The sequence below is a fragment of the Penicillium nucicola genome, assembly GCF_028828085.1.
Source record: "Penicillium nucicola strain IBT 29836 chromosome Unknown utg000001l, whole genome shotgun sequence".
Lineage (NCBI taxonomy): Eukaryota > Fungi > Ascomycota > Eurotiomycetes > Eurotiales > Aspergillaceae > Penicillium > Penicillium nucicola.
The window spans coordinates 1,106,117-1,125,555 of NW_026643125.1; the positions used below are offsets into that span (position 1 = coordinate 1,106,117).

At 50.8% G+C, this 19,439-nt stretch overlaps 6 protein-coding genes across 6 annotated transcripts; 4 read left to right on the forward strand and 2 right to left on the reverse strand.

The window, feature by feature from the left end:
- Window positions 1–208: 208 nt before the first annotated feature.
- On the forward strand, window positions 209–2,197 carry N7511_000432 (putative C2H2 finger and ankyrin domain protein; the record flags this gene model as incomplete). Its single annotated transcript, XM_057122857.1, has 2 exons — window positions 209–257; window positions 309–2,197. 2 exons carry the CDS (start codon window positions 209–211, stop codon window positions 2,195–2,197), a joined length of 1,938 nt encoding a protein of 645 aa, XP_056988590.1.
- Window positions 2,198–5,380: 3,183 nt separating this feature from the next.
- N7511_000433 (uncharacterized protein) lies at window positions 5,381–6,193 on the forward strand (the record flags this gene model as incomplete). Its single annotated transcript, XM_057122858.1, has 1 exon — window positions 5,381–6,193. The coding sequence occupies one exon, from the start codon at window positions 5,381–5,383 to the stop codon at window positions 6,191–6,193; it is 813 nt and encodes a 270-aa protein (XP_056988591.1).
- Window positions 6,194–7,038: 845 nt separating this feature from the next.
- N7511_000434 (class I SAM-dependent methyltransferase) lies at window positions 7,039–7,710 on the forward strand (the record flags this gene model as incomplete). Its single annotated transcript, XM_057122859.1, has 1 exon — window positions 7,039–7,710. The coding sequence occupies one exon, from the start codon at window positions 7,039–7,041 to the stop codon at window positions 7,708–7,710; it is 672 nt and encodes a 223-aa protein (XP_056988592.1).
- A 1,159-nt stretch (window positions 7,711–8,869) lies between these two features.
- N7511_000435 (AP-2 complex subunit mu) lies at window positions 8,870–10,338 on the reverse strand (the record flags this gene model as incomplete). Its single annotated transcript, XM_057122860.1, has 3 exons — window positions 8,870–8,876; window positions 8,936–9,929; window positions 10,002–10,338. The coding sequence occupies 3 exons, from the start codon at window positions 10,336–10,338 to the stop codon at window positions 8,870–8,872; spliced, it is 1,338 nt and encodes a 445-aa protein (XP_056988593.1).
- Window positions 10,339–11,169: 831 nt separating this feature from the next.
- On the reverse strand, window positions 11,170–16,880 carry N7511_000436 (uncharacterized protein; the record flags this gene model as incomplete). Its single annotated transcript, XM_057122861.1, has 4 exons — window positions 11,170–11,753; window positions 11,795–12,292; window positions 13,294–15,891; window positions 15,947–16,880. 4 exons carry the CDS (start codon window positions 16,878–16,880, stop codon window positions 11,170–11,172), a joined length of 4,614 nt encoding a protein of 1,537 aa, XP_056988594.1.
- A 1,528-nt stretch (window positions 16,881–18,408) lies between these two features.
- N7511_000437 (single-stranded DNA-binding protein) lies at window positions 18,409–19,339 on the forward strand (the record flags this gene model as incomplete). The annotated part of the gene is made up of 3 exons (XM_057122862.1): window positions 18,409–18,701; window positions 19,137–19,225; window positions 19,287–19,339. The coding sequence occupies 3 exons, from the start codon at window positions 18,409–18,411 to the stop codon at window positions 19,337–19,339; spliced, it is 435 nt and encodes a 144-aa protein (XP_056988595.1).
- Between the last annotated feature and the right edge of the window lie 100 nt (window positions 19,340–19,439).

Below are 19,439 nucleotides of genomic sequence, written 5' to 3' on the forward strand. Positions count from 1 at the left end.
GATTATTAATGCGAACAAACCCAGCAGGGCTGAGCAAGGCATTTTGCAAGTGACTCAACCGTCATTGTCTCAATTGCAGAGAACAGGACATAAAAGCAAGCAAAGAAGCATATAGTGCCCACATTCCTGAGGCGGTAACTCGAAGAATCCACTTATCAGCGTCATTGGAGGGGCACTGCGAATTCGATACACATTCTTTGCCCACAACATGGCGGATACGAGTAGAATGGAGGAGCTCCTGAAAAGGCCTCTATATGGTAAGTTTCCAAGTTTCTGAGTCCTCACTTGGTCATTGCTAATCATCTCAGTGTACGACCTCCCGCCGGAACTTCTTGCGACTCTCACTGCCAAAACCACGAACCCGGTCACCGAGGAAGAGCCCGAGGTAAATTCGGAGGAAGTTGAGCTTGCAGCACAGGATTCTGCGATCGCAACCTCCACCCTTTGCTCCCTCTGCAAGGTTTCCTACAACAACGTTCAGGAACAGCGCGGCCATGTCCGGTCCGACCATCACCGTTACAACATCAAAGCCCAGTTGCGCGGAAATGCGCCTCTAGAGGAAATTGAGTTCGCGAAAGCGATCGGTGAGCTGGATGAATCAATTTCGGGATCGGAGTCTTCAGAGACCGAAGAGGAGGAGGCAGACACGGGCGCGAACACGACACTGTCAGCTCTGCTGAAAAAGCAGGCCAAGCTGTCGCAAGCCAATGAAGATACAGAGACCGCCGTGGCCAGCACTCCGAGACATCCTCTTTTCTGGCTGGCTAGTTCGGGGTTGCCGTCGAATAAGTCCCTAGGTGTCTACAGGGCTATTTTCTCGAATGCCGAACAGGACGAGCCCGGTCATCTGGTCGAGACACTACAGCGCAAGCAATTGGAGCCTATCAAGGCGCGCACAAATAATTCGAGCAAGGGGCCAGCTCCATCCGCTGCTGGTCCTCACTTTTTCATGTGCATGATCGGTGGTGGCCACTTTGCCGCCATGCTTGTGTCTTTGGCACCGGAAATCCACCGAAGACAAGGCGGCATTGAAGATAGACAGCCGCGAGTTATTGCGCATAAGACTTTCCACAGATACACGACACGACGAAAGCAGGGTGGTTCGCAATCTGCGAGCGATGCCTCTCGTGGCGCTGCTCATTCGGCGGGTTCCAGTCTGCGTCGCTACAACGAAGCTGCTCTTGAAAAAGATATTCGGGACCTGCTGTCAGATTGGCGCAAGGAGATTGACAGCGCTGAGCTGTTATTTGTCCGTGCAACAGGAAAGACAAACCGCAAGATTCTTTTCGATCAATATGATGGAAATGTTCTCAAGCAGAAAGACCCAAGGATACGAGGATTCCCCTTCAACACACGCCGCGCGACCCAAGGAGAACTTTTACGATGCTTCAAAGAACTCACTCGCGTGAAAGTCAGTGAAGTCGATGAAGTGGCAGTAGCAGCAGCGGAAGCCAAAAAGCGCGAGGAAGACTCTAAACCAGCTACGCCTCGCCCGCAACCGCAACCACAGAAACCCAAGATATCTAAAGAAGAAGAGGCTGCCCTGCTACACACATCCCAAATCCAGGCATTTATCCGCCGCTCAAAGGTGCCCGCTCTCATGTCCTACCTCACGAACAACTCCATCTCCCCGAACTTCACCTTCACGCCCGCCACCCAACCCCAAAACTTCCGCTGTCCGACACCCCTTCACCTAGCTGCGAGCCTCAACGTCCCAGTAGTGGTCACAGCCCTCCTCACAAAAGCCAATGCAGACCCGACAGCAACCAACAACGAAGGCAGAACGCCATTTGAGCTAACAGGCGGCCGAGCCACACGCGATGCCTTTCGCATCGCCCGCCACGACCTCGGCGAGTCAAAATGGGACTGGGAGGCCGCAAAGGTGCCGTCGGCAGTCTCAAAAACAGACGCAGACAGCCGCGCCGAGAAGGAGCGAATGGCTGCCGATGAGGAGGAATCGACCAGGCGAAAAGCTGGTCTTGATCGTTTGAAGCGTGAAGATGCGGAGAGAGCTGCTGCTGAGCACAAGGCTTTGTTGAGAGGTGGAAGGACTGTTGGGGCGGTTGTTGAGAAGACTATTGCGGAGAAGCGAGATGAGGAGACCAGGGGGATGACGCCTGAGATGAAAATGCGATTGGAGAGGGAGCGCAGGGCTAGAGCTGCGGAGGAGCGATTTAAGAGGATGCAAGGGAACTAGACTTTGGATATACTTGAGCTTTGGATGCCCTTCTCTGTTCTGATTGACATTTTTAGATACACTTTTGCATATGGATGACATATTAATACCATATGTTTATTTGCATCCTTATTATTGCTGGTATCATTGACTGAACATGTAGTCTGAAGTGTCTGCTCAGGAGTACAAGATAACGTATATTATGGTATCATGTGATTAGGGTTTGGGAAAGCATCTCTATGATCACGGGCAGGGATAGCGATGTCGAGCGCCACTATACCTGGTTGCAATGGGGGGGGGGGGGGGGGGGGGGGAACTCGCTGCTAGGCTCAAGAAAATGCACGAGTCTCTTACCTGAAGGGTGGGGAGGCGAACGTGACACGGCCGCCGTACTGTGTAGAGCCAGGGCAGGCCGGAGGCCGAGTGGGACAGGGAAGGGAGGCGAAAGAGAGCGGGGTCCAGAGGGGAAGTAGGCGTGTTGATCTTTGTTCGGCCCATGTAGTATGTTTCAGTTCGGGCTTTTTGGTGAGTGATGAGGCTTAGAGCTCTGTAGTTATCTGGTTCAGGTGCTAGTAACTGATAGCATAGTTGGCTTTGCGGCTGAGAAGTAGGTCCAGTCTGAGTTACAATATGTCGAATTAGATAGTATTCTATCTTGTCTGAGTGACAGTCCTGGATGTACGGTCATTATGATTCCGTCGAGGCCATGCAGAGCTAGGAGAGATTCTATTGGGTTTGTGTTAGAAGGTTTCTGTATGTTCTGAATCGGGTTGATATTTTTTAGTTTAAGATCCAATCATATCTACCCATAGGCAATAATCAGCTGCGCCTTGCCCACTTGAAGGAGACAAAGCAATACCATAACCAATGATGATCAACAAAGCCACGAAAAGGAATGTGAATAGACCTATTCGGTAAGTAAATGCAAGACAAAGTGGCAACGGCAGAGCAGCCACAGCCAAAAGCAAAAGAGGAAAAAAAAAAGCAAAAAGGCCGGTCAAGGACCCTATTCAGAATAATGTCTGAGTTCTTCAAGGCATATGTGAGACCATCACTACTCACCTCCCTATGAAGGGACGAAGCTCTAATGGGGCATGGTTAGAGGGCGACCAGGACACCCCAGCCACAGCGGCACATGAAGGACGATCAAGTTTGTGGAGATGATCTGCATTAGCGCCCGCTGTGGGAAAGGGATGATGTCTTGCATTGAGCTTGCAGGGACGTGCAGGCTGAGGGTCCTGTCCTCGAGGACGAAAAACCCCGAAAATAGGAAATTGGAATTTCAGTCCTGGCGTTTTGGGCGGTTTGAGAAGCACATATTGATGTTTTGCATTGCGTCTCGTGCTCTAATTCCCTGAAGGCTCACTTTGCTGTAGCCTATGGGTATCTTTGGATAAGATAACCTCCATGGAGGGTCTTGATACCCCTTGCTTGAGATCGCATATCGATAAGGGGTTAGGGACTCGTGGGTCTGGAATTGGTATGCTACCGTGTCCTAAACGAGCGGTTCAGTCCCCTGTGTAGAGGACTGGGTCAGGTGGAGGGACACCCTTTGATCCTTCAGGCTGGGACTAAGGTGAGCAAGCCCCTTTTGGTCGGTGCATCATATACAGCAGTACATGGATAATCTCAGTTCGAGGTGTGGTGGCATCTTCTTTGTTGGTATAATTGCTATAGATCAGAGCTATGGGTGGTCGGCCCGTTGCGTGCAGCAAGTATGCACAGTCGGCTGCACCCCAGTGATGCAGTCGAGCTCTGCAAGATAATGCACTTCATGATCTGCGCACGAGTTATCCAGGTGATCTGTGCAAGTAAGGGTTGTTGGTGTATTGAAGAGTGTTAGAAAAACCCCCGATGTCAATGCAGGTTTATGTAAGTTGAGATCCAAGGGGGCCTAGGACCCCTCAGTGCCCTATTGATAGGGTATTTCCTTGATTATACTATACACTCTATGGTCTCTTACTGTGTAGTGTATAGTATGTTAGGGTGTAGTCTAACGTGAAGGTTTCCCCGTGTAAATTACCCGTGTATTGTAATGTATCGCGTCGCGTCGCGCACGCGGTACGCGCCAAACGCGTTTCCGCGCGTTCCCGCGTTTCTCAATGAAAAGTTGGACTCGCCAGTCAGGAACAGGCTGAAAGGCATTTGGGTCAAAGAACAGGAAGCAGGATATCCTACAATCCTTAGGGCCTAGAGGGTTAGTATGGCAGGGAAACCAACCCTCCTAGGCTGGTGAAGGGCAGCGGAATGGCAGGAGAGAAACCTCCTCGTTTTAGAAGACTATTAAACAGACATTCGCCCAGGATCAGAAATTTCCCCAGGTATCAAACGTTACGAGGCTATTGGGATCAACACGCCTTGGTGATGCAAGCCCAAGCCATTGACGCAGCCCTAAGCTTGGACGTACAATACATGCAATACACTTCTTACACTTCTGACACTGCGCGCGCATTACAACAGACACAGTTCAATGCCAAAGGGTCCGAATGAGGCAATCCAACGGTGATCCCTGTCATGTCTCAGGGGTTCCTCGTGCCTGTTCTCCTCTGTTGAGCCTTGCATGAAATCCCTGCCCTTTTCAAGGTGCTCGACTGTTTCACTGGGCGCTGAATCATAGTATAGTAGAATAGTCTAGTATTATAAGGGTAGAAGAGGATACTATAATAGACCAGACCATCATTCCAGTTCTCTCCAGTCATTCCAGTCCAGTCCAAACACACCCTCCAGCCACTCGTTATCATTTGAGCAGTCGCTCTGACATTGTTATCTATTTTCAAACACTCTCTTCCATTTGATCTATTTCTTTGATTCCATTCTTCAGGAATAGAAACATCTCAAACACTTTCTTTCAAACGTATAACAAAGAGTGGAGGCTCGGGAGATATTCGCTTGACCGTTTGCGGCCCAATTTTCTTTTATCGCTCGGACGCCCCCCGCCAACTCTTCTCTCCCTGACAACACATTCGCTCGTATACAACAACACCACTTTCCCACCGTCGCAACTCCCGGAACAGGTGGAAAGTGAAGCGCATTTCAACCAGATCATTAGTCGTTCTTTTTGACCACCCCAACTCCGTTGTCGCGCATCGCAACCGCCTCCGGCGCAATCGCGCAGCCCACAAATCGCGACCGCGACTCACTTCTTCTTGACACATTCAACCAGTCTTCCAATCGCTCAAATACCACCTTTCTCTTTCTACAACCATGTTGCTTCCATCTGCTCTCCCATGCGATGTGCGCCGGTCGTCTCGCTTCACCCCTACCCGCCTCTTCTCAACTCCTCCTCCGTCCGACGGTTTCACATCTGGCAACGGTCTTCTCGGCACCTGTCGCGCCCTCCAATCTCTCCTCAATGGATCTCCATCGCCTCCATCGCGCCGCTCAAAAGCCCCGCGCCTCCAAAGTCCCCTCCCACTCAGCACACCGCGTCGCTCGCCGCGATCGCACAAAGCCGCTCGCCCTGTCTCTCCCAGACAAACACCCCCTCCCCGAACCGCCGCTCTCACACCCCCACCCGCGCCTTGCGCACCATCGCGCGGCGCAAACAAGCGCCGTCGCGACGTCTTCGAAGATGAAGATAGCGACGTGGAAATGAGCCGCGGGCGCAACCGTCTCACAACCCCCAAACGCATCCGCCACGCTCCCTACAACATCCCTCTCGGTCTCTCCTCAACCGATTTCTACTCTCTCCACTCTCCACCAGTCACTCAATCTCCTCCCTCTCCCCCGCGCCGCCAGATGAACCCACGCATCTTGGCTGGTCCCCGCATCGACCCGGATGCGCCTCTTCCCTCCATTGAGGTCGCAGAGGATGCTCCTTCTAGTCCAGTGGTTCAATCCAACATCTGGACTCAACAACAAGACCAACGCCTTCTCGAGCTGGTTCTCGAGAAGTGTCGCCTCTCCCAACAAGAATGGGATGAGTGCGCGCGTCAAATGGGTCGCGACAATCTTGCTGATAGATGGCACTCTCTTGTCGGTGATGGCCGTGTTGGCTTGCGCCCTCGTCGCCGTTAACCACCTCACCATACCCTATTGCACAACGCAATTTCCTTGTTTCATTATGTATTATATGACCTCTACCCTTGTACCACCCTACTTGTGATTTGACCTTGGCCAGCCTGTGTTATTGGCTTTGAAATTTTTTGCGAACAAAAAGCAACCCCTGTACTATTATCTGTTTGAATTCTTTTGCTTTTGTGAGACGAGTCTGTCTCTGGTTTTGTCAGTCCCGTTGTTCTCGGGCTATGTGAATATGCTTTTGTTGTCTTTATTTGGTCAAGACGCCCTTACCTGGGCTTGCTCATATGTTGTCATTACTTGGTTGATTTTGTACCGCTGTACATCTCTTGGTTTGCGCTCGTTTGGAATTTGTACTACTATCTACATCTACTATCTAAACTTGACTGTATTCTTATTACTACATTGATTCATTCCACCATCTAATTTTGATGCCCTGTTAAGGCTCTTCACTGTAAATCCACATTTCTTCTAGCACCCATCGGTTTTTCTCTCACAATGGATTACAACTGTCAACGGCTTACGGCAGTCAGCGATGGAGCTGGATATGAGTCAAAGAACTAACTGCGGGGTCTCCACATTGTCTGGATTTCTCCGTAAATGAGAGTCAAGCCGCAGTCTTTGCGGAGACCACGAATATCCGACCACTCTATAGCCCTAGTGCTTGGACCTGTAAGCCAAATGAGTCATGATTTCTTGGAGTCCCCATTGAATCATACCATCTACATAAATAGTCAAACATACCATCTGTACAATTAGTCCTCCCAACAAGCATCTTGATCCAAGCCCTAATTCACTCGACTCGACTCGACTCGACTCTACCACACAACCCTCCCTCCAAAATGGCCACCTCAACCACCAACCAGGACCTCAAAGAAAACATCAAAAACGCATACGATGACATCGCCGACAAATACCTGACCTGGACCGAACATTCCCACAAAGTCCGCCTCACCTACGTCAACAACCTCCTTCAAAGCCTCCCCCCAGCAACTCCAACAACAGTCCTCGAACTAGGCTGCGGCGCCGGCGTCCCAGTAACCCAACTCCTCTCTTCCAACCCATCTTTCCAAGTAACCGCAAACGACATCTCCTCGGCCCAAATCGCCCTGGCAAAACAATCCCTCCCGGACACCGTAGCCCTGATAGAAGGCGACATGATGGGCTTGGAGTTCCAGCCCGAATCCTTCCATGCCGTCTTGGCTATGTACTCTATTTTCCACCTCCCGCGCGATGAGCAGGTGACGATTCTGGCCAGGATCTTTGACTGGCTGAAGCCTGGCGGGTGGATCCTGGCTAACTTCCCCGTCAAGGAGTTTGATAGTCAGTTCAATGAGGCTTGGTTGGGGGGCCAGAAGGGGGTGATGCATTGGAGTGGATGGGGAAGGGAGAAGATCGGGGCTATTCTCAAGGATACGGGCTTTTCGGTCGTCGTTGATGAGGTTGTTGTCGATTCGGAGGAGGCTGATCATGATGTTGCGTTTCAGTGGGTTTTGGCAAAGAAGGGGGTTTAGATGGTTCTGGTTCTTTGCTTTGCTTTCCTGTTGTTTGCTTCGGGGAGATCGATCCTTGAATTCATCGCAATTTCTAATCAGAGCTAAGAAAAAGTTCTATATACTAGATCGTTGCTTCATGTACAGTGCTTATTTCGTCTCACCACGCTCCTGGATTGTAGCAGCCAAATGCACCCCAATATTCGACTCCAGACTGTTGAACCCATAATGCCAGTTTCGCAGAGAAGTGACAAATGACCCATCTGATGCGACAGATACCGAGGTGTATCCTGTTCCGACGAGTCATAGTAGATAATAGCTTTACCTTGAACCTGCGCAGTGGCATAGTTCCACGTTGGCATGGCCTTTCCAGTGACCTATTTAGGAGGCATGGCTGGACTGTAAGAGGGAATTTGAGGGTGACTGGATGGCTGTTGTAAGGACCCCCAGGAGCGTCCTCTTTTATGAAGTCAAAAATGCTTGGATGGATGATTCAGCGTGGATATTTTGGAGATATATGGTATAGTTTAGTGACTTCGATAAAGACTGAAGATGTTGCAGTGATTTCTCAATTGGTTCCAGAAATCCTTTTATGCTTATAATCGAGTCATTTTCCATGGGCTTATACTTGATGTCACTTCCATTGGCTCAGTTGACCGGACCGCCCCTTGGGTTGCGGAGGGAAATTGGCCAAAATAGGAAGTTGTGTCGGGAACGAGCCCTAAGGTATGGACAACAACACTGATATAATGTCGTCAATTGGGTACGATCTGATAAACAGTTCAATTAGGGATATTTATGAGATACTTCCGCATCATTGTGTCTGACTATATTTTCTGTTTTCGTATTCTGTAACTCATGCAGGCCTGGAGTTCTTCACTCTAATTCTTTTTATTGCGCGAATGATAGCTTACTGCTGATGGCATCGCTCTCTTCCAGGCCTGTTCTCATGCATAGATATTAAGATTTAAAAGTTAACCGTTATATGAGTTATCGGGTGAAAGATTCTATCTACAATGTAAGCCATGAAGAGAAATGCTGAAGAGGAATGAAATCCAATATGTATGAAGGTATGTATGGTCCATCCAACGCCAAGCACCCAGCCTTGTGCAAATGAATAATAAGAAAAGAAGAATGACACAAGGTAGTTGATATTAACACATTCGAACGGCAACAACGATCAGAAACTAAACAATCAAATTAGCACAAACACCATCAAGTCAGATGTGTATATGTAACCACTTACCGAATCTCATAACTCCCTGCGCGAGTCATATACCGCACCCACTTAACAGAAGAATAGTTATTCTTCTCAAAGACCTTAAGATACCGCACAAGCAAACCAGAAGAAGTAAACATGAGCAACGAGAATGAAAGACTAAGCGGCGGCCGACTCCAAGCCTTCTGATGCGTCATGGACGTAAGAGTAGCCTCGGCATTGAGCACAAACTCACTCTGCCCCGAGAACCGCGCAATCTTCCAAACGATATTATTCTGCTCAGGCTCATACTTCGCGCGGCCCTGACTCGTCCGCTCAGTAGTCTTGGCGGTATTAAGCGGCGTGGGGATACGAATGACAACATTCGTCGCAAACAGCTTTGAGCTGTAGTTCGCCTTGATAGCCACACTATACTCAACCTTCGTGGTACCGATCTCCCGCACAATCGGGTGTACCTTGAACGGCAAATTGACATTCTCCGTCGCGCGGTACCGCATCAGCTCGAACTCGCCGTCCGGCGGCACGAAAGAGATAATCCGGTCTGCGTCGAATCGGCCGAGCTTCACGCACTGGTGGAATTGGCAGTCTTCCAGAGTGACCGAGCCTGCTGCCGCGCGTGTTGCCTTTGATGTTCCGATGCCGCCGCTGCCGCCGCCGCGGCTGCTGCTGGGGCCGGAGGATTCGCCCGGGTCCAGGAGTAGGCGATCGTTAAGCCCGAATTTGCATTCTGGGGTACCGGATAAGTAGGCGCGCATGACGATTTGGCCGTTGACGTCGGCGCGGAGGACCGTGCCTGTTGCGGACATTAGGAGGTTCACATCTTCGATTACATCGACGAAGGCCTCGTTTTTGCGGTATTTGATGTCGTTGCGGCGCCATGAGATGGCTCCTGTTGCTTGCTGCGTAATTCTGGAGGAGTCGGTGGGGTTGTTGGTGATGGCGGATTTCACGCCTTCGGTTGTGATGTACATTTTCAGGGTGTCAGGGTCAGTGTTTTGGGGATAGCCAAAGTCGAGGATTTCTGTAAAGCGAAAGAGATAATTGTAAGAGATTGCTTTGGTTGAGTCGTTTCAATAAAGCTGGATTGGCTTACCATCGAGCAGCTCGTAGATTAGGACAAAATTGTTCTTGACGGCCTCCTCGTCGAATTTCCCGAAGTAGCTCTTGCCCAGCATAATCAGCCGGTAGAGGAATTCAAACACTAGCGCGGCATTGGCATTGCTCTTGGTCACTGCTACCAAGTAGATATTCTCGTGCTTGACGTGGCTGAATGTCGTCGAGCCCAGGGTCAAGATCGGGGAGCGGACCTGCGGGTTGGAGATGACCTGGATGCGGAAGATGTCGGCCAGGCGCGGGCGACAATCGCTGCGGAAGGCGCGAAAGATGAGGTTCTCACCCTTCTGATTGAATATGAGAATCCCAGAGAGCATGGTGGGCGTGTGTGGTGGTGAGGTCTGAAAGTTGGAGCTCAGGGAACAGGAGTGGGGGGTGGATCGACACCGCCTGGAGTATAACCCTGGAAAGGAGGTGACCTTATTTAGATTGGGATATTCATGGATTCCCAAACTTATGGCTTTATTTTGTAATAAATTTATATTTGGAACCTACTATAGTATTTCCACAACATACTTTATCTGTATGCAAGAAAAAGAAAGAATAAAAAACAACCAGAGAATAGGTATTACAGATCTAAAACACCATCAAGACTCACTTCACTCAATTCCCTGGAGGCACCTTTCTTTCACCGGAGTCAGTTGGCCTCAAGTGGTGCATACTGGCACAGAGCTACCTGGGACAAGGGTTACTTGAGCGGACTAGAATGTGGGAAGTGTTTGCTTATGAAGCAATGAATTTTAAGGGTTCAACTTAAAGCCCTCGAAAATTGACAATTAATTAAAGAACAATCGGGTATGTTTTCCGGGAGATGAGCAACTCCAGCATGTGAAGACCCGGTGTATCGGCCAGATATGGACAAGGCCAGATCAAATGACATAGAAAACGGGGGCAAGGGAGGCACATGAAGTGATATGTAGACAAAGAAAATATAGGGAAGATCCCCAAGGTATCAAAACAAAAAGAATTAGAAAATATCAAGCCCAAAGATGTAAAGAAGAAGGGTAAGGGTCCGTGAAAGGAACTCTGCTGGGTGTGGATATCATGCAGAGCTTCGTGGAAAAGGAACAAATTCCAAACATGTACAATCAACAACAGAGAGGAGAAAGGCAAGAGCCCGGGTGCAAAGGTTCAAAGGTAGCACACTCTCAAACCCCAGCGATACCAGTGCTCGGCCTGGTATTAGGAGCAGAGGGAGCCTCACTGGGCACAATGCCAACCTTGGGATCAGGGATCTGGATATCGAGCGACATATAAGCCGTCCGGCGTAAACTCCAGATATACACTCCATCTTTAGCCCCAACCTCTTGGTTCCACTTCTCTAGCCAAGATTCAACATGCTGTAGTTGACTCTTAGCCCCAGGGGCATTGAGATCATCCCAAACCCACCCAGTCAACAAGCCCATTGCGCCGTCAAACCAATTCCGGAAACTGAACGGATCAAATGCTTTGATGATACCATCGTTGACAGTGGCAATCACCCTGCGGAACTCCTGCTCAGAAAGTAACGGGTCCAGAATCTCAGGGTAAAGATTCGAAAACGTCGGCGCCAGATCGCCCTTGATCATCCAATCTCGTCGAATCCGAATCACACGCGTGATCGCATGCTCATGCGACCCGATTGGGACATGTGGGTTGAAATGGGGGAAACAGGGGTGCGAAACACCCCATGCTAGCTCCTCGGCGACATCGGCAGGGGGAGTTGGCCCGTATGTGAAGGCACAGAGGCAATCTGTGATTGAGAGCGTAGCGAGGTTGTTGACTGGGCGTGACGGGGGGAAAGATCATCGCGGCGACGGCTTCCATCCTGCGTTAGGTGAACGGCTTCGGGTGGTCGCAGATTCTCCGTCTCCATTGCGGCGCTGCCTGCGAATGCGGCTGCCATATCGGTCGGGGAGAAATGTGCACTGCGACGATGTCGGGGTGGTAGAGCGATGCTTGTTCGGCCGCTTTCCGTCTCGCCTTGGCTGCGCTCGACGAGCAAGCTGCTTGGGGATGGTGTTAAGCGGCTGCGCCGCCGCTCGGGGACGCTGAGGAGGGGAAAAGCGTCTCTTGTGATGCCGTGTGATAGGGGGAGACTTTCGTCGGATTGGTATGCTGGGACGGTTATTGGAGTTATTCGTGGGACGTGATTGACTGGGTTTGCAAGGCGGACGGCCGATGGGCGGAGGATGAGCGACGGCGGGCCAGAAATTGGAACGCACTGTCGCCGCTGCGCGCGAGCGATTGACGGAGTTGCCTCCACGGGGGCGCGATTAGAGGAACGGATGGCTGAGGATTGATCAATCGCCCTCGATCGAGATCTCTGGTGGGATGAGAATGACGCCGTTTTGAGGGGAGAAAGGAGAAAGGCGGAGGTCAAGGTTGGGAAAAGCCACCAACATACGGATCAGCAAGTGTCAAGAAACGAGGAACGATTAGAAACAAGCTATGTTGGAATAGGAATATTTGCAGAGAAAAAGGGTGTAATGTTCTAGGGCTTCAATTTTGAGGCCAAGGCGAAATCCTTCGAGTATAGAGCCGAGCTCTTAAGGGATGAACACTCCCCGGTTTCACTGTGATTAATCCACCGGAATCCCTTGTTTCACCCTCAGTCTCCATTGGGTAGTATGCAGGCAAACGCTAACAGCTGCAGTAGAGATCTTATTGGATTTCAGCCTGAGTCTCGGGACTCAAGACTTGCCCAAAGCTACCTGTTTACTGCCTAATGGGATCCTGGCTAACTTATAGAACGATTGGAAGACTATAATGTTATACACCAATTGACTTTATATACGTTAGCCGCTGTGGCACAAGCACTAGTTTAATCAATAACTACACCTAGCGGAAACCAACTGCACTTATATAACCTTAAAAGCACATAGATCGCTTGTTTGCCAAAAGCGACTCATCCAAAGTATCGATATCGAATAGGAGCTGGAGAGCCTCCCAATGCTAATTTCTGCTTCCAAGCTCCGGTCGTATATCAATTCACAAGAGAGTAAATGTAGCGTGTTACCAATAGCAATAGTATTATGTAGAATTGTCTGACCTATGAGTATAATTAGAGAATTATATTATATACTTAAAACCCCGAGAAAAGAGTCAAATGACTGATGACCCAGGGCTATACATGTATGTGAGTAGATCATGACGTCAAGTCGTATAAGACAACATAAAAACCGCAGCAACGCCGAAAGAAACCAAAAAAAAGGTATCAGGGTATCAAATCAAGAAAAGAAGCAGAAGACCATCACCAAGCTACAGCTTTTTATTAGCAGAAGCCTGCATACGACGCATAGCCTGACGATGTAAATCGGTCATACTGCCGCGCTGCATGCCATTGGCAACGGCATTGTCAAGCTGGTTTGATGAGGCATCCCGCATCTGCTGCACAGAGCCCCAGAGACTACTATGCGGTCGATCGGGGCTCACTGCACCACCAGGAGGCGGGGACTGGGGAGGAAGAGCGAGGGGATCACGCTTGTTGGTGATCTCATCGCGGACGGACTGGCGCCATGCTGCCATTCTTGACGCAGATCGATTGAGCTCTGCACCTGGAGGTGGTGATTGCGCTGGAGATGGAGCTTCGAGGCTGTGGACGCTGGTTGCGTATGGGGATTGTATGGTTTGGCGTTGCAGCATGGTGCGCCGTTTGGAGAGCGGGATGTCGTCTTCGTCGCGGGGTGGGCCTTGCTCGTGGTCCTCCTCTCTTTCTTCGGGAACTGAGAGGGGCGGGGAGATGGGGGAGATTTCATTATAGGACTGGCGGGTTTGGTTGCGAGATGCCCAGGGATCGTAGCGGAGGGAGGTAGACGACATGCGGTTTCGGACCATGTCCTCGCGGACGGCGAGGAGGGGAGGTGGTCCGTTCCATTTTGGTGTTTGTTCTGCTTCCTTGTTTTCAGGTGCGGTGATTGTTAAAAATGGTGTTGAGGCGCTGCGCAATCCTGCTTGTCCTTCTTGGGGATGTGCTGGTTGGGCACTGGATGACCGTAGCATGTTTACCGAGCCGGTCGAGGCGTTACGGGAGAGTGGATTATGCATGGCCTTGCTAAGACTGTTCCTCAGCTTGGATCGAGACGTTTCGGGTGAAGACACCAATGGAATGACCGCAGGTTGAATAGCTTCCACCTCATAGGACTCAGTCCTGTTCACAGCTGGAGGTGGTTGAGCATTAAGAGGTGTCTGAAGAAGACCGTCGACGTCGACAAAGGCTGGAGCCTCGTGCACTTCATCAGTGCCTTCTACTTCAGGCACAATATCGAATTCAATGGGCTCCATCTCAGGGGTGTCGGCGTCCGCCAGATGTTTGGCCCATTCATTTGTGCGGTAAGAATGGATGATTCTGGACGTTTGCTCAGGCAACGCCTTGACAGTTGAAGCGTCCAATTTCTTGATGACCTTCTCTTTCTTGACCTTCTCGACTGGTTTCGGAGAAGGCAGGGGAATGACCTCCTCCTCCTTCTTCTCCTGGTCGATTGTGGGTGGAGTCTCTTTCTCTTTCACACTCTCAGCCTGGCCATCTTGTTGAGATGGTTGCTCCAAGGCCACTGTCTCCTCCTGCTGGCTCTTTGGTGAATCGGTGATATCAGGCTGAATATCTGTTGCAGGAGTATCTGGAGACTGAAGCTGCTCAGACATGACTGACATTCCCGTCCTATCTAGAGGACTCGCGATGGTGCTCTCAATGGGAGTCTGAGCGACAGGTTCAGCAGTGTTGGTTGGCTGAGTAGACTTGTTTGCAGCAGCTTCATAGGAGACCACTTTACGGGCAACGTTCTGCATGGCTGCGCCTGTGATAACGCCAAGTCCAGCTTCCTTGGAAACTTGAGGAACAACCTTGCTGGGAACAGGGTCTGGGGTAATGTCTTTCTGTTCATCATGATGCTCTGTCGCGACTGTGTCCACTGTAGGCTTCTTTGCTTCTGGGGTGGTGTTCTCATGGACAACCTGCGAGCCAGCATTTGACTTTGTGTCCATTTCAACACTACGCTTCTCTGGCAGGTTCTCTGGCACAATAACTTCTTGTATCGGGCCTTTCTGAACACGCTCCTCGAGGTCTGATGCGATACTCGGGCAACCTTCGCTCACCTCCTGGAGATCGTCCGCATCATCCGCCACGCCATACACAGATGAAGAGGCGTCGTTGTGAACGACCAAAGCCTCCTGGGACTGGGAAGTGACCTTCATATCAGTGCTGTTTCGCCAGGAGAGTCGGTTCAACAGCTCTCTGCCAGACATGCGTTTTGAACGTGGTGTACCAGCCTCCGAGCCAATGACTGCTCCGTTCTCAGAAGAATTGTCATTGTCCTGGCCGAGGACATGAGTAACGACAGGCGTTTCAGGTCTGGCCTTGGAATCGGCGTTTTCCTGCTCAGCTCCTTGCTCCTTTTCCTGCTCGGTCAATTCCCGAGCATCCTCCTCCTGCACTGGCTCGAGTTCTCGAGCTTCGTCATTTTTCTCACTGCTAGCTCCGGCCTCGGGGGTCTGCATGTCTTTCATCTCAATGTCACCATCCTTGTCGTTTGAAGATGTGAAACCATCCGAGCCACGTCGCGAATCTTCTCCAACCGCCGTTTCAGAGACGGAAGCGGTCTTGCTCTTGCTGTCTTGGCCATTACCGTAAGTCATTTCCCATTCGGCACGTTCTTGGTTGTTCTTCTCTTCCAATTGTCGGCCGGCTTCGGCATCCTCTTCTTCAATCTTCCGCTCGTGCTCTCTCCGTGCATCTTCTTCCTTGGCTCTGCGCTCTTTGATGACCTTCCACAGCCTGATCTGGGAAATTACGCCTAGAACACTGACAATGATCGTCACAGCGAGCTCAACACGGATATTGCGAGTGACCGGGTAAGTATTAGTCTTGAGCGGGAAGATATTTTGGTTCAATCCTGGAACAAGTCAGCAAATCAGTCGCCTTCAATCCTCAACAACGCATAAACTTACCCCAGATGTACAGCCAGAATTCTTTCAGTCCAGCTCTGCTGAAGCAGTCGATGCCCAAAACCAATGCCGTTGCACCCGAAAAAGACGAGCATCCGATTAAACCATACGGACGTGTATAATGACTGAACGACAGACAATAAAACCCAACCGAGAACGCAATGATCATTCCGGTCCTAGGGCCACTTTCAGTCAGAAGGCCACCAGACTTCAAGGCGAGGAACCACATGCTCAGACAGAATCCGCCGAGAAGACAGCCCAATCCTTCGCAGATTTCTTTGAAGACCATGGAGAGACCACCAAAGACGGCTCCCGTGAAAAAGACGGCTACCACATAGCCACCTTGGACAGCATTACTCACGGGTGGACTCATCACATATACGATGAGGACGGTGACACCTAGCGCAGTGAGGAAGGCGGTTGAGAGGAAGATTTGGACCCATTGTTTACGGACGCCAATAAAGGCGAGGACGGCTCCCAAGGCCAAAAGAATGAAACCGCCCACTCCCAGCGCCGGAGTAATGACCGGTTTGATAGGAAGTCCCCCGGAGTATGTTGGCCTTGCTGAATCGGCCGCTTCTTGCTGAGAGGCAGCAGTGGCTCCATCGAGAGAGGGGACGGTCGAGGTAGCTTCAGCGGCCGTGGCAGTCGTCGATTTGGCATTTGTCGTGGTCGCAGTACCCGTGCCGGTGGTAGCTGATGATTTAGATGTTGATGATGTCGACGTTGCTGTTGCTGTCGATTCCGATATCGTCGTTGACGCATTCGTTTGTGTTGCCGACGCCTCGCTAGTTGTACTCTCCGCGGGCTTGTCGGATTCGGCTTCCTGTTCCTGCCTTGCCTCTATCTCGCGTCCCAGGTTCTGAGCTGGTGCAGCCAATGTCCCTGCCACACATAGCAGGGACAGGACCAATGCGAAGAACACTGACCACCGCATGTTTACTGAAGTAGGCGGGAACGCGAATTGCTCGGAGATGAGTCGCACAGGTGTTATAGGGACAGACGCATATCCACGCGACAGAAGTAGCAATGGAGGAATTAGAGAATAATTGGGAAGTATAGGCCGCGTCGAAGCAGGAAAAGCAATAAAACGCCCGCCCTAACCATTCTGCGCGGGGCCTCTATTTGGCTTGCATATTTGAGTTTTATTTTACAATAAAAAGGGAATTTTCCTAGATAATCCACGCGAGTTGACTAGTTTTCTTTTCTATATTAGCCCCACCGATCGCGAATGTGGCCGATCTAGCAGGGATTGGCGTCCCTCGCAGTCAAATGAGATTGCACGCTGGAGCGAAGATTTTCCCTACGAGTGGAGGACGAGTGGATCAAGTGGTCTTTGCTCGGCGAATATTCCTGTTTCAGGGGTGCGATACTGTTAGCGCTCTGTACGGAGTACAGTATACGGAGTACAGACAGGGGAGGTGGGTGTATAGTTGTATTGGATATTGGATATCGGACCTCGGAATGAAAGAAGTAAAAAAAAAAGTGATCTTTCCATTCCACTGGAAGGGAATTGATCTGTCAGAACCCATTCAGCATCAGAATGGACTCACCGTCAGTTCCCAGCTTGGGAGACTCAGGAACAGGCCCTCGAGCTCGGGTGGCGCCGTAACTAGGGAGTTCGCCAATCGATCTATCCAATTTCACGCCAATACTCGCACTCCGTATAGCCTTTGTCCTGCACGCCCTTTAGCTAGGCCTTGCCCCTGCTAAGCCATTGTTGACGCCCTGCAGCTTGACGTGGTCGGGCCGCTAATTGGCTTCTGAAGACAAGCAAGGAGCCATTCATGCATCTGAGACAACAGCTATCTTAATCTCTTTCGTTCAATCAGCGTGCGCTGTTGCAACATCTGTTGCTGCTTTAGGATAGCGTTGGTTGATCCGCCTATCGGTTACTTCTTCCAGCATGGTGTATGCACAATTCGACATGGACAGTTGTCGGGGCGGGATATTGTGATGGGTGGAAGTCATTGGGTGTTACTGTCCTGTTGATGCTCTCGAGTCGAGGTCGAGACTGTGCTGGCTGTGCTGGCCGCGCTAGCTGTGCCGTTGGCAGCTGCATTGGTGACTTTCGGGATTCCAATCAGGTCGCCATTAGACTTCACGTTTGTTTTTGGCTTTGCCGAGTTCACAATGTTGCTGTCATTTCCCGAGCCCCCGGACTAGCACACTGCTGTACATGAAAACATACCCAGTGCTGCAGCACCGAGGCAAATCCCAATTCCAATTCCAATTCTAATTCTAATTCCAATTCCACTTCTAAGTCCAATCCAATCCAATTCAATGCTAAGCACAAACAAATAAAATGAAACCAAACGCCAACCTGACAATACTTCCATATAATTTACAGTAACCCCAAATAGTCTCACGCGTAAAGGGGCCCGTCACATGACCCGTCGCGAACATCGCGTCCCAACCTCATCACCAAATCCATCCACAGCCAACCACCAATCCACTCCAACACAATGTCGTCATTCCTCAACTCCCTCCGCCCTGGCCTGCGCATGGCCCAGAGGGCCACCCAGACCGCCCGTGCCTTCAGCTCCTCGCCCGCCAACGCCTTTGCTCGTCTCACCGTCACCGGCCGTCTCGCCGCCGAGCCCGAGCTGCAGGCTACTGCCTCCGGCAAGGAAGTCGTCAAGTACGTTGTTGGCACTTCCCACGGTCGTCGGGAGGACCGGTCCACCAGCTGGTTCCGCGTCACTAGCTTTGTTCCCGAGGGTTCCCAGCGGGACTTTATCCTGTCTTTGACTAAGGGGTAAGTGAATATATACTATCAGAATCAGAATGGTGTGTCGGGAGCGAATTGCAGAATATGGAAGGATCTCTTCCTAGGGTTGGGTCGGCTTGCATGCGCTGCTTGGTTCCTGTGCATGGAAATAGAGCTAGAGCTAGAGCTTGAGCTTGGGTGGCCGTGCATGGAGCATATACCATGCTCCATGCACGGACAAACCTTTCAATGCATGAACCTATACATACCAGCCCGCTTGCATACGAGCAAACGACCCTGCCGACCCTTCCTCCCTAGCCTTCAGTTCTACGGTGTAGACGAGGTTGGGGGGAGGTTGGAATTGGAGAGATGTGGACATATCGAATCCCATCCCCGCACACACCCAGCCCAGCTCACCGCCATACCTCCCACAGAGACCAAGCTAGACCAGAGCAGAATAGCTAACCCGCCTTGCTCATGCAGAACACTCGTTCTCGTTGAGGGTGACGCCAGCCTCCGCAACTGGGAAGACAGCGAAGGCAAGAGCCGTACCACCTTGAACTTCGTGCAGCGTGAGTCTCCTTTCCGTTTTATATCTCATCTGTGTTCGGGTCTGATTCCTTCTCACGGCAGGTAATCTTGAGGTCCTTAAGCGCCAGCAAAACGAAGAGGAATCTCAGCAGTAGATACAGTGTATCTAGACAATGTTTTCATCTAGGTTTCTGTTGCTCTAGAATGGACTTTGGCTGGACAGACTTCTTGAGGATAACGTGGGTGGGTTTCAAT